Source organism: Vulpes lagopus, chromosome 8, assembly GCF_018345385.1.
Source record: "Vulpes lagopus strain Blue_001 chromosome 8, ASM1834538v1, whole genome shotgun sequence".
NCBI classification, from domain to species: Eukaryota; Metazoa; Chordata; class Mammalia; order Carnivora; family Canidae; genus Vulpes; species Vulpes lagopus.
The window spans coordinates 85,801,453-85,816,210 of NC_054831.1; the positions used below are offsets into that span (position 1 = coordinate 85,801,453).

The following is a 14,758-nucleotide window of genomic DNA, read 5'->3' on the forward strand; positions in this document are numbered from 1 at the left end:
GATTTTTTATTTTTGTGCTGGTTCCAGTAATGAAATTTTGTGGAGAACTTGGCTTATCTTCCTACGTGTTAAGGATTGTGGGTTTGAGTTCACTCAATCTAATAAGTTAAAGTGTTCAGCTATAATTTAAAAGTTACAGCCCTAATATTTCATAGCACCTAAAGTTGAAATGTAATCTATCAACAGACACTCTTCCCCCACCCACACACATCATTCTGGAAGACATATTATGCTGTTTGAAGCAGAAATAGGCTAGGATCTTTGGTGAGACTGTACAACTTGTTGAGACTATGCAACCCACATATCATTTTAAACTGAATTAGAAAGCTGATGATAAATGAGTGGACTGTATCAGTTTTCTCAGTCACATGTGACAGTATAGCTGTGATAATGAGTTTAATTTTTCTGGTGAAAAACTTGCTTTTTCTTCATGCAAGATACCAAGTTCAAAAAATAAACACCTTCACATTAATATGTGTAATTCTTTGTATATTAACTATACCTCTATAAAGCTACTTAAAATTTTTTAAAGCAAACAGTGTGAAGGGATATTGACCAAAAAATGACTATTTATATTAGGAAAGAGATTTACTCTCCAGAGTTAAATTTTAAGAGTTAATCTTTAGGAAACCATATCTAGTGAAAAGTTACCATAAAAGAATGTACTATTTAGGATTCTTAAAATACTGATAGGAAAATATAAAGATAGTCTATGGCAAAGGTAATTGAAAAAAATCTTTGATAGAGGATGAATTTCACTGATACCAAATGGGAAGAGTTATGGTTTAAGATGTGAAGAGATTGTCATCAGATGAACCAGAGACTCAAAGTAATTTATATGTAAAAGAAATCAATACTTGGGCAATTTATCTTAGAGAAGCCATAAAAATATCTATGTATAATGTTATTAATGACAAATACAATTTCATAGCTTATCTTTAAGTCTCTGAAGCATTTCACACAATGATTTGTACCCCTTCTAAATAGTCAGTAAAAGGGTTAAGTTCAGTGATTAGGAAGTGGTGTCTACATAGATCAATGGAACAGAAAAGAAAACCCAGAAATGGACCCAAAACTATGTGGTCAACTCACCTTTGACAAAGCAGGAAAGAATATCCAATGTAAAAAAGTCCCTTCAACAAATGATGTTGGGAAACCTCGACAGCTACATGCAGAAGAATGAAACTGGACCACGTTCTTATACTGTACACAAAATAAATTCAAAATGTATGAAAGATCTAAATGTAAGACAGGGAACCATCGAAATGGTAGAGAAAAGAACAGGCAGCAACCTCTTTGACCTTGGCTGCAGCAACTTTTTACTAGACACGTTTCCAGAGGCAAGGGAAATAAAAGCAAAAATGAACTTTTAGGACCTCATGAAGATAATAAAGCTATGCACAGTGAAGGAAACAATTTGCAAAATTAAAAGACAACTGATGTAATGGGAGAAGATATTTGGAAATGACATATCAGATAAAGGGCTAGTATCCAGGATCTATGAAGAACTTACCAAACTCAACACCCAAAAATCAAATAATCAGCTAAGAAATGGGCAGAAGACATGAATAGACATCCAGAAAGAAGACATCCAGGTGTGCTAACAGGCACATGAGAAAATCCTTAACATTACTCATCGTCGGGGAAATACAAATCAAAACCACGATGAGATACCACCTCATTCCTGTCAGAATGGCTAAACTTAACACAGGAAGCAATAGATATCGGTGAGAATGAGGAGAAAGGGGAACCCTCTTAAACTGTTGGTGGGAATGTAAACTGATGTAGCCACCTTGGAAAACAGTATGGAGATTCCTCAAAAAGTTAAAAATAGGACTATGATCCAGCAATTGCACTACTAGGTATTTACTCAAAGGATACAAAAATAGTTGCCTCAATACATAGGCTTTTCATATTATGTAACTTCTTATAAGATTTCTGTGTATTTGCAACTGAAGATCCAGCCAGTAGTTCATCCTGAGACTATGTTATATGAAAAAGTAAAACTTCCCTACAAAAAAACTTTTGAAAAAGAGACAGCCTTAAAATATCTTAAGCATCAAGAAAATATAAAAAGAAATCACCACCTTGACATTGTATCCTGGCATCCCTGAGAATATAAATTCCCAGGAATATTTAATTGGATGAATAAGGCTGTACTACTACTGCCTTTCAGCTTGCAAATTCCAGTGAGAAACATCTTTATCTTTGTTCTTAACTCTCCAGAATATCAACCTCTGATTACTTCAGTCTATAGTCCTAAGGCAGGGACTCCGAGTGCTGCTGTGAGTCAGTGTGGAAATAGAGATTTACAAAGAGATCTGTAAAGGTTTCTGTTGGGTCACTTTCCTCATGAGATTTTGTCAGAGATATGGGGCTAGGTGTCCAGGACTTGCTCGTTCAGAAGCTGTGGATTAATGTAGAAAAAGAATAGTTCATTCTGAAGTGAAGAAAATGGACATTTAACTTGTAACAGGTTGGACCTGGAACATATATACCCCTATACAATAGTTTGTATCAAATGTTTAGAAATGGTAGTTGAAAATCCTTTAAATGTTTTCCACATTAATATAGATGTGCAAGATGCAAATGATAATACTCTCCAGCTCATTGGTAGTGTTACTGACTCAAATATCTGAATTGACCCAGGTTGGGGCAAGATTTGTAATAGAACCTACAGAAGATACTGATGTTGGAAGCAGTTGATGCATCTGCTCCTCAGTTTCAGCCAGAAGGTATATGGGGTTAGCTTTTGAGAAGACATGCCTCCTGGGCACCTCCATGGTGAGGGTAAGGACCACTGCTCATATGAGAGTAGCAATGTGAGATCAGATATGTCTTTGCAGTCCAGAGTACTCGTATCCAATTTGGTCTTGATCACAATCCAGGCAAAATGAAAACTTTAGATACATTGGGCTATGATGAGATATAAAAATGTTCCATGGTTTTGGAAGTAAGGAATGGTGGGAGGTGAGGACTGGTTGCCTAGTGTAGTTGAGATCAAAATTCTGGATAATAATGACAAAGTCCCAGAGCTGATTTTTACTTCTATCTCAATAATGATTCCTGAAGAGTCTGCACTTTTGACAGTAAAGATTCTGTGTAAAACACAGGATTCAGGGACACCAGGGTTGCTCAGTGGTTGAGCATCTGCCTTTGGTTCGGTCCTGGTCCCAGGGTCCTGGGATCAAATCCTGCATCAGGCTCCCTGCAGGGAGCCTGCTTCTCTGCTTATGTCTCTGCCTCTCTCTGTGTGTCTCTTATGAATAAATAAGTAAAATCTTTAAAAAAAATAAACACAGGATCCAGATTCAGTAGAAAATAGGGAGGTCACATGTCTGGTATAAATTCAGAATCGAATCTTCTACCAGTAATTACTACATGCTTGCAATGGGTGGGGTGGGCCCTAGACAGGGGAGCTGACCCTAGGGTACAAGTGAAATGAAATTTAAAATGAAATTTAAAAAAATTTTACAAAAGAAAAACCAAAAAAAAATTAAAAAAAAATTTTACAATAACATCCAAAGCCATAAAATATGTAGGAATAATTTAATTAAAAATATATGACTTCTATATTAAAAACTCTGAAACACTGCTAAAAGAAGTTAAAGAAGATCTAAATACATGGAAATATAGGGTACAGTGTTACCATCATGGCCACGGACAAACAAGTCACCTCTCCCCTAGCAGAAATGCCACTTTACACCTTGGTGACATCAGCAACAAGCCAGTTTCCACCAGGTCTCCTAGGTGGTCCACATGGCCAAGAACAGCCCTCCCAGCACCTCCATTGCCCAAGTCTGCAGCTCAAGTCCTGATTTGGGACCCAACAGCAGAATCTCTTACTCCTTTGTGGCCAATTTGGATACTTAAAGTGAGTTTGAGGTAGCGCAGATTGCTGTTCCATGTAATCAGGTGGATCTAAATAATGTTGGCATAGCATTTCACTCAACTTACACTTTACAAACATTTGTAAAATTATAGAATAATATTTACATATAAAATTCCTTGTTATATATCCCTGTCAGTGGTTTGGAAGATTGCAGTCTAAAATATAACAATGAATTATAAATATATAATATAAAATTATATAAATATAAAAGGAAAAAGAAATAGCAACTGTTGGAAAGTGCAACTTAGATAAAGTGGGTAATAAGGAATCTGTGTCTGATTGGTTAGTCATGGTAGGATTCCTTATTGATGTGAATTCTGTTGTCTGTTTAAGCTATGTTTATTTTATTCTAAATGCTACCTGGCTGTTGATCTCTAAAAGGAATTCGGGAAATTAGGTAATAAGGAGTCTTCAACCTGGATTCCACTGCTCACCTGAAGAGTTTGCTAAAGCTAGGAAACCAAGAAAAAGGCAAGCATCTCAACAACTATGTTTCACTTGCATATACTGGTTTTATCTTGTGTAGTATTTTCTCTAGCACTGTGTTAGGGAAGGCCCTGAATATTCCTGGTGAGCAAAGGGCACTTATTTGACATCTATTGACTCTTCTATTTACCTTATTTTAAACTGACTTTTGCACGTGATATGAGGTAGTAATTCAGGGAGGTAGGAGTCAAGATTCTTGGTCCCTGTATGATGCCCAGTTTCTCCAACATCATTTGTTGAAAGGATGTTCCTTTTTCTATTAAAATGCTTTGGTACTCTTGTTGCAAATCATTTGATACTAATGGGTCTATTTCTAGACTCCCTGTGATGTGCTGTAGGTATCTTTGTCCTTTTGCTGCAATTGCACTGTCTTAATTATTAAAGATTTATAGTAAGTCCTGAAGTCAGGTAGGCAAATCTTCCATCTTTTTTCTTGTTTTTCAACACTTTTTTGACTATTCATGATCCTTTATCTTTCCAAATAAAAATAATTTTCTTACTTTCTGGAGAGAAAAAGCCTGCAAGAAATTTGAATGGGATTGCATTGAATCTATATATCTTTTGGGAGAGAGGTCATCTGAACAATATTGAGACTTACAGCTTCTGAGAATGGTATTATATTTCCATGTATTTAGATCTTTAACTTCTTTTAGCAGTGTTTCAGAGTTTTTAATATAGAAGTCATATATCTTTTTTTAGATTTTTATTTATTTATGATAGTCACACACACACAGAGAGAGAGAGAGGCAGAGGGAGAAGCAGGCTCCATGCACCAGGAGCCCGACGTGGGATTCGATCCGGGGTCTCCAGGATCGCGCCCTGGGCCAAAGGCAGGCGCCAAACCACTGCTCCACCCAGGGATCCCAAAGTCATATATCTTTAATTAAATTATTCCTACATATTTTATGGCTTTGGATGTTATTGTAAAAATTTTTTTAATTTCATTTTCTGATCATTGCTGGTTTACAGAAAAACTTGATTTTTGTATACTTCATATGGTTTTGAAAAACAAGAAGTATAATGTACTCTATTTTCATAGTGTGTGAATATAACGTAAAAGTATAGTATAAGCTTAGACCACTAGTACGTAAATTTAGGCATCCATTCTCTGAAATAGATAGGTTGGAAGAACCTATCCAAAAACAGAGTAAACACTAGTGTCTGTGCCATGTCTAGCAGTGGTTGGATCATTTGTTCATTTATATAACAAATATTTATTAAATGCCTGCTACTTGCAAACCACTGTCCTAGGTTGCAAGGGTGCACTAATGAATAGGGCAGATATGATTCCTGACATAATGAATCCCTTTATAACCTGTGGTCTTTTATAAGTCTGATAAATGCCACCAAAGAGAAAAACAAGGATGCTAAGAGAGCTTGTAACAGGGAACCTACCCTAGTCTGGGAGGGTCAGGGAGAGGTTCTTTCAGGAATTGATAAATTTAGCATGAGATCTGAAAAATGAGTAGAGTGTAGCTAGGTAACAAGGAGATTAAGGGAGAAATTGGCAGAGGAATTAGATGTAAAGATCCTTTAAAAAAAAGATCCTTTAAAAAGAAGGTGAGCAATTGAAAAAGAAGGCTGGGGAGGCTAAAAGTGTTAAATAAATAGATGAGGTACATCTATTACAAGACAGAGTCCCGTAAACCATATTAAAGATTCTGAATTTTATTCTAAGTACTTTTGTACTTAGGAGCTTTTGAATCATTTTAAACAAGGCAGTGGCAAGATATGATTTGAATTTTTAAAAAGATTTCTCTGGTGGTTTTGTGGAAAAATGATTTATGAGGGTAACAAATGGAAGTAGAGAGAACTGGTGGGAGACTATGGTGATGTTCCTGATAAGAAATGGTGCTGGATCAGATTAAAGGGAAGGCAGAGGATGTAGAAATAAATGGATGGATTGGATATACATTTAAGAAATAGATACAACAAGACAGTAGTGGAATGGTGAAATGTAAACTCCTTAAGGTCAGGGACTATTTCCTTTATTTATATACTTCAGTGCCTGGAAAGATCATTGCCTGGCACTGGTAGATTCAAAATTAAATATTGTTGACTGAATGAATACAGTGGATGAAAGAGAGGGGAATTAATAATCATTTCCATATTTGTGAATTAATGAACTGGATGGACATAGGTACCATCTGTAAGTTGTGGAAGACTAGAGAAGGGTAGATGACACAGAAATTAGGAGTTGAGTTGTAAACAAGTTGTTTGGGATTCTGTGAAACATCCAAGTACAGATACTAAGAGTGTGGTTGGACATAAGGTAACTATTCTTTTACTCTGATTACTTCCATTGTGATAATCCATTCAGATGGGTAGATCCTTACCAGCCTGAGCATGATAAGCTTCCTGGTAGCTCTACACTGGTATGTTTTCGGACTCATCACAATGCTTCCCCTTTGCTTTATTTTTCTTATCACTTTTTCACAATTAGAGACTTCTGTTATGCAGAGAATCTCAGTGGGTTTTTTTTTAAAGATTTATTTATTTATTTATTTATTTATTTATTTATTTATTTCTGAGAGAGAGAGAGAGAGAGAGAGAGAGGCAGAGACACAGGAGGAGGGAAAAGCAGGCTCCATGCAGGGAGCCCGACGTGGGGCTTGATCCCGGGACTCCAGGATCGCACCCTGGGCCAAAGGCAGGCGCTAAACCAATGAGCCACTCAGGGATCCCCAATCTCAGTGTTTAATTCATGCTCATTCTATTTTTTAGACTAGTTCTAATGCTGAATTCTTTTCTGCACACAACCTGGGATTGTGTTTGGATTATAATTTACCAGGCTGTTTTAATTTGTTTTTGCTTAATTTTCTTTCATTTGATTGTATATTTTTCTTTTTAAAATTATTATTATTATTTTATTTATTCATGAGAGATGCAGAGACAGAGAGAGAGAGAGAGGCACAGACACAGGCAGAGGGAGAAGCAGGCTCCATGCAGGGAGCCTGATGCAGTACTTGATCCCAGGTCTCCAGGACCAGGCCCTGGGCTGAAGGCAGGCGCTAAACCGCTGAGCCACCTGGGCTTCCCTGATTGTATATTTTTCATGCAAAATTTTAAGCCTAGTATTTTTCCAGCATCTATTGTTGGCTTACAAATAGTAAAATTTCAGATAAGGAACATTTGTGATAAGAGATACATAACGATAATAATAAAATTGTTGGATTTTAGTATTATAAATGCGTATGGAAGATAAACCTGCACATGCCTTAGGCATCCTTTATGGTCCTTAGTAACCATGTTTAAAAAGGTAATAATTTGGATGAGCACTGGGTGTTATGCTATGTGTTGGCAAATTGAACTCCAATTTTAAAAAAAGGTAGTAATTTTTGTTCTGTGGCTGTTATCTGACATACGTTTGCTTCTTCCTCAATGTGTTATCTTCCTCTCCCTAATAAGAATATAAGCTCCTTCATGACAAAGATTTATTTTTTCCATGCTATATTTTTAAGGCCTGTAACAGTGCTTGACATTGTTAAGCTCTAAGTGAGTATTTCCTGAATAAATTAATGGTAATAATGCATTTTCAGCTGAAACCAACAGTATTAATGATGGTAGATAGAGTGTGGATTATATGGGTGTATACGTTTGCCCAAACTCATTGAACTCAGATCCTTGCTCTTCACTGTCTATGAACAATAGCTCAATTTAAAAAGAGACTAAAAAAATAAAACATCAGAGTCCCCCCCACCCAGTCTTGCCTCCAGACTCACCACCAAGACATCATTACCGTTAATATCTGATTATGTATACTCACAAGTATTTTTTTTGTATATATGGGTGTGTGTATGCTTTTTTGCATAACAGGGATCATTTCATAGTAAGTATACTATTCTGCAACTTGCTTTTTCCAATTAATATTTCAGGTACACCTTTTCACTTGAGTCCTTATGTCTGCCATATACCCCAGTCTTAGCAATTTTCCTCTATTTTGTGATAAAAAACATATTTACATGGTTCAGAAAAGGATGTATAATAGGTATATATTGTCTTATTCCCATTCCTGACCTATTTTTCTACCTCTTTTTCCTCCTGCCCCTATACATTTTATTCGTTCTTAAGTATCTTTTCAGCGTTTCTTTATACAGTTAGAGACAAATATGGATATATATTTCTTCCACTTTTATTACAAAAAAAGATACACTGTTCTCTATCTTGATTTCATGACTCTACAATGTATGCTTTTAAAATCTTTCCATATTAATACCTAAGAAAGTTTTTTTTAAAAAACCAGGTGCCTGATATTCCATTGTGCTGCTTATTTATCTGTATCCTGGTAAGTAAGTTCATACTTGGGATGTTTCCAGTCTTTGAGTATCACAAACAACTGCACTGAATAGTCTTGTATTTACATTATTTTGTGCATGTGCGGTATATATGTGGGATGAATTCCCAAAACTAGAATTGCTGGGTCAGTCAAAGAGTAAATAGGTTTGTAATGTTGATAGGTGCCTTCACAGCAAGTTTTCTTTTTAACTATTTTGAAATAATTTCAAATTGACAGGAGAGTTTCAAGAATTGCACAAAGAACTGTATATCCTTTAGCCAAAGTCACCTATTGTTAATTTACATTTTGTTACATTTCTTTTATTCTTTTTTCTTTTTATTCTCTTTATCATTATCATATATATGTGTATGCTTGTGTACATGTGTATATGTATTTATATGTGTGTACACACACTATTTTTTATGAACCACTTGTGAGTAAGTTGTAGACATCATGTCTCTTTTATTCCTAAATACTTCATGGTGTATTTCCAAAGAACAAGGACATTCTTTTATATACCTGAATCATAGTAATAAAAATAAGAGTTTAATATTGATAGAATATTTATTTATTGTCTACATTCAAACTTTACCAATACTTCACAGTAATTTTTCATTTAGTTGTCACGTTTCCTTAGTTCATTTTAATCTGACAGTTAAAGCTCAGCATTGCTTTGTTTTTTCTAACACTGAAAGTCTTGTTTCATCGAATACCTTTAATTTTGGTTTGGTTTGTTTCCTTGTGATAATATTTAAATAAGACATTTTTTGGTAATTATCCATTGCTGTGCAAAAAAGTACCACAAAATTTAGTATCTTAATACAACAGATTTCTATTATCTCATACGTTTTGTGGATCTGGAATCTGGGTATGGCTTTGCTGGGTGTCTCTGTTCAAAGTTTCTCTTAAGGCTACAAACAAGGTGTCAGCTAGGATTCCTATCTGAAGATTCAGCTAAGGGAGGATCCACTTCTGACCTCTCTTACACAGTTATTGTAGAGATTCTGTTCCTCATGGGTCACTGGACTGAGGGCCTCATTGTTTTGCTTGCTATCTGCTAGAGGGCCTTATAACCCTCACTTCCTTGCCGTGTGCACCACTCCATAGGGCAGCTCAAAATAGAACATCTGGATTCTGTCAGAGCAAGTAATGGAGAGAGCAAGTAATGGGCAAACAAGATGAAAGCCACAATCTTTTTGTAAAGCTAATTTTTAAAATGACATACAATAACTTTTGATATATTTGCTTCATTAGATGCGTGTATTTTGGGGCACCTGGGCAGCTGAGTTGGTTAAGCGTCCAACTCTTGATTTTACCTTAGGTCATGCTCTCAGAATAATGAGATCGAGTCCCATGTTGGGATCTGCAGTGGGCTAAACCTGCTTAAGATTCTCTTTCTCCCTCTCCGCCTCCGCCCTAAAAAATAAAGAAGAATGTCTCTTAGTCCAGCCCACACTCAAGGGGATACGATTTTCTAACTCCATTTATAATATTTTCTTCTACATTTATTAGTTGGCCTTAGACTATAAGGAAGAGCTTTCCCTTCTGTTTTATTTATTCAGTTATGGTTCATGGGTTTTTTTTCAGTGTGTTATATAGCATTATTACTCTTATTTATTTTGGTCCCAAATTGTGGGTTTTATTTTAGATTTTGATTTATTTTTATCCCAGATGGTTTTGCTAGGGAGGACCTTTTCAAGATGCCTTTGTGTCCTTTCACCATACTTCTATCATTTTCTTGAGTACTTTCTTACTTTCTGACACAAGGTGTTACAGAAGTATCTTACACTTTTTCTGTTCCGGTCATTAGACAAACCATTTATCCAAAAAGCCCTGCTTCTTTTTACTAGAAAGTATTAATTAAAAGTTAAGATTCTAGTGTAGGTGTGCTTACTGCTAATGGGCTGTCACTATGTCTAGACTTTTTCAGTAGATAGAGCTAGGAAACAAACACACATACAACACACACACACACACATCTATACACACACACTTCCAAAATCATGAGTTCATATTAATTTCTGCAATTCAGATTCTTCCTAGCCTTACCCCCTCCACCTCTGTATTTTTCTTTTCCAAAAGTGAGAACTCTCGTTCCCCAAATTATGAATATACTTACTTAACTCTAAAGCACACAGAAAGTAGCTTCAGAATTGTTACACCCATACCAAAGAGAAAAATCTGTAGAGTTCAAGATTTGCCTGCAGTTGTTGCTCATTAAACTCAGGGTATATAGTCAAAAGTATTGTGTTCAAAGCTATTTTTAGTATGGTTGAGTTTATTCATTTCCTTTGTATGCAATTTTGGAGTTTTTCCACACTGAAATTGATGTGTTGATAGTATTGTCTTTTTTAAAAGATATATTTATTTATTTGAGAGAGAGAGCATGAACAGGGCAGAGGCGGGTGCAGGAAGGGGCAGACAGACAGCACACTCCCTACTGAGCAGGGAGCCTGACAAAGTCAGACACTTAAGCAGCTGAGCTAGCTATGCACCCCAAGTGTTGATAGTATTCTTTTTGAATGTGTAAAACATTAACATAGTTAAAGTTAAAACCATTTTTTAAAAGTATACTCAGAGGCACCTGGGTGGCTCAGTGGTTGAGCATCTGCCTTTGGCTCAGGTCATGATCCCGGGGTCCAGGGATCGAGTCCTGCATCAGGCTCCCCGTGAGGAGCCTGCTTCTCCCTCTGTCTATGTCTCTACCTCCCTCTGTGTGTCTCTCATGAATAAATAAATAAAACCTTTAAAAGTATACTCAGAAAATAGTCACTCGTCCCTTATCCCTTTTGTCTCATTCAACCCACCCACCGAAAATAATTAATTTCATTAGTTTCTGGTTTATCCTTCCCATGTTTCTTTTTGCAAAAAGTAACGACATATATTTTCTTACCTGTTCTTCTTTCTTACACAAAAGGTGACATACTATGGAGGTATGTAGTCCTCTAGAGGACTACATAGAGGTAGTCCTCTATTTGGAAGATTATAGTATACATACATTTAGTTATCACAGACTGGTATTATTACCAGTCTCCTAAAAGCAATTCAAAATACACTTACTGGGGTGCCTGGATGTCTCAAATGGTTAAGTGTCGCCTTCAACTTGAGTCACGATCTCCAGGCCCTGGGAACCAGCACCACTTTGGACTTCCACCTCAGTGGGGAGCCTCCTTTTCCCTCTCTGGGGGAGGACAGGAATGTCAGGCAGAGGAGGTGAGTGACTTCCTGGGGGCGAAGGAAGACTCAAGGCCAGAAAAGGAAGAACCACAGCCCCAGGAGAAGCAGGAAGGCTCCCTGGAGGAGGAATCTGTAAGGCCCCGAACCCTTGTTGAGAGCCAGGGCCCCTCGGGGGACCCCACCCCGCTCCTGGCAGAGACCCCAGCTCCAGAGCAGCCTGCCGAGTGCCAGCCACTGCTTCAGGCAGAAGGGCCCAGGGCCAACCCTAGGGCCCGGCCCGTGCCCACCTATGCACCTGCCCGGCAGGTGCCTTCTCCTCCTGCTTATGCTTTCTTTGTCTCTCTCTCTCAAATGAATAAATTTTTTAAAATTAAAAATATTTTTTAAAATCCAGTTACCGTGGCATTTTTGCTGAGTAATTGCTTAAAATATAAATGTTGCTGTTAGACCTTTACTCCACAAACTATTTTGCATATAACAGATATGTGCCACGATTCATAACCAATCACATGGCCTCTTTCCATTTGTTAGAGACTAGTTACTGTACATCTCTTATTTAGTTATGCACAGACGGCAGAGCATGTAGTTGTGTTGCCTTCTTGTCTCCCAGAGATAAACCCACATATCATTTTACAAAAGTTTATAGAGCTGACCAATGAAGATGTAAGTGTAGCGAAGAAACAAAAGTGATAATACAATCAGTGAAATTCGAACTGAATTTCGAAATTCAAACTGAATAAAAATGGAATTTAGGGATACCTTTGTGGTTCAGTCAGTAAAACGTGGTTTTTGATCTCAGGGTTGTGAGTTTAAGCCCTACATTGGGTGTAGATATTACTTTAAAATGAAATATTTTTTTAAAATGGAATTTTAGAAGAAATAGCTGACACTAGGAATGTTGACACTGCTGCCTTTAAGAGTCTCTAGACCTGTAACCAAAGGAGCTCTGTGAAGGTGAACCTACTGGTGTAAGTTAGGAAAGTTGTGATGAAAAGGATGAAAATGTCCCAGAGAAAAGGGACACTAGCAAAAACACTTCATTTTAGATGAACTCTCAGAGATATTTCATGACCTTGAAAGCTCAAAGGATACATAGGATATTGGAAGTTGATCCAAACTTACAAAAGGGTATGACAATTTTCCAAGGCCCAGAAAAGATGCTTGCTCTGTATTGTAAATTACAGGATGAAAAGAAGCCAACCCTTTAATTCTCAGCTATTCTGTCTCATATAATGTACTAAATACATAATAGCTGTACTATTTTTCTTACTTCCCTAAAAGAATGCTTCATGTTTTCTTAAACTTTTTTTAAAGGTCACAGAACAATTCTCATTAACCCCATTGGTTGTTAAGATCACTTTGCACAGCTTCAGTCTGGTCATTCTTATAGTTACAGTCATTCTTACAGTTACAATCATTCTTTTTTTATTTTTTATTTTTTTAATTTTTTTAAAAGATTTTATTTATTTATTCATAGAGACACACACAGAGAGAGAGGCAGAGACAGGCAGAGGGAGAAGCAGGCACCATGCAGGGAGCCCGATGTGGGACTCCATTCCGGGACTCCAGGATCACACCCTGGGCTAAACCGCTGCGCCACCTGGGCTGCCCCATTCTTTTTTTTTAAGATTTTATTTATTTATTAATGAGACACACACACACACACACACACACACACACACACACAGAGAGAGACACAGAGAGAGAGAGAGAGAGAGAGAGAGAGAGGCAGAGACACAGGCAGAGGGAGAAGCAGGCTCCATGCAGGGAGTCCGACGTGGGACTCGATCCCGGGCCTCCAGGATCACGTCCTGGGCCGACAGCAGGTGCTAAACCACTGAGCCACCCAGGGATCCCCCAGTTACTTACAATCATTCTTACAGTTGTGCACTACTGTGCTAAGTAAGGAATACCTATATATACTCTTTTGCATTTTGTTTTAAAATAATTTTTGATCAGTTTTGCTGTGGTATAATTTATATATAATAAAATGTACTTTTAAAAATTACACAGCTCATTGAATTTTGACAAATGTTTATACATTGTAATCATTTGTACGATCAAAATATAGAACAATTCTGTAACCTTCAGAAGCTTTCTCATGCCCCTTCACAATCATTTCCACACATCCCTGGCTCTAGGCAACCACTGATCTACTTCCTGTCACTATAAATTAGTTTTGTCTCTTTCAGAATTTCATCTGAATGGAATCCTATAACATGTACTCTTTTGTGTCTGTTTTCTTTTGTTCTGCATGTTTTTGAGCTTGGTTCACCTTGTTGCACGTATTAGCTTGTTTCTGAAAATAATGAAAATAATGCATCGTATATGTATATCACAATTTGTTTATACATTCACCTCTTGATGGACATTTGAGTTGTTTCCCAGTTTAGTGTTATTCTTAGTTAAGTTTATGTGAATATTTGTATACAAATATTTTTGTGAGCATATTTTTAGTTTCTCAGGGAAATACCTAAAAGAACAATTACTGTGTCATATAATATGGAAATTATATATTTAGCTTTATAAAAAGCTGCAAAACTATTTTTCAAAGTGGTAATACCACTTTACCTTCCCATTGGCATTGTATGACGACTTCACTTATTCTATGCTCTCACCAATGCTTCCTATTGTTTACCTTTTTAATTTTAGCCATCCTAGTGGGTATGTAGTACTACCTCATTGTCATTTTAATTTGTGTTTTTCTGTTAACTAAAGATATTGAACATTTTTCATGTGTGCATGGACTATTTGTGTGTCATCTTCTTGCAGTGTCCATTCAAGTCTTCTGTTCATCTTTAACTTAGTTATTTGTCTTCCTAAAACTGAGTTGGAGTTTAAATATATGTTCTGGATGTGACTTCTTTGTCACATACATGTTTTGTGGAAATTGTGACTTGTCTTAAAGACTGACTTGACTTTTCATT

General features: G+C 36.7%; 1 protein-coding gene across 18 annotated transcripts in view; it reads left to right on the top strand.

Annotated features, from left to right (window-relative positions):
• Positions 1–14,758, top strand: part of LOC121497332 (protocadherin gamma-C4) — a 186,955-nt gene that overhangs the window by 123,407 nt on the left and 48,790 nt on the right. The window contains exon 2 of one of the 18 annotated variants that reach the window (XM_041766836.1): positions 8,622–8,663. The exons of the other annotated variants lie outside the window; for them this stretch is intronic. Within the exon in view, the coding sequence (XP_041622770.1) occupies positions 8,622–8,663 (42 nt within the window). The remainder of the gene's footprint in view (positions 1–8,621; positions 8,664–14,758) is intronic. 18 annotated transcript variants of the gene reach the window in all.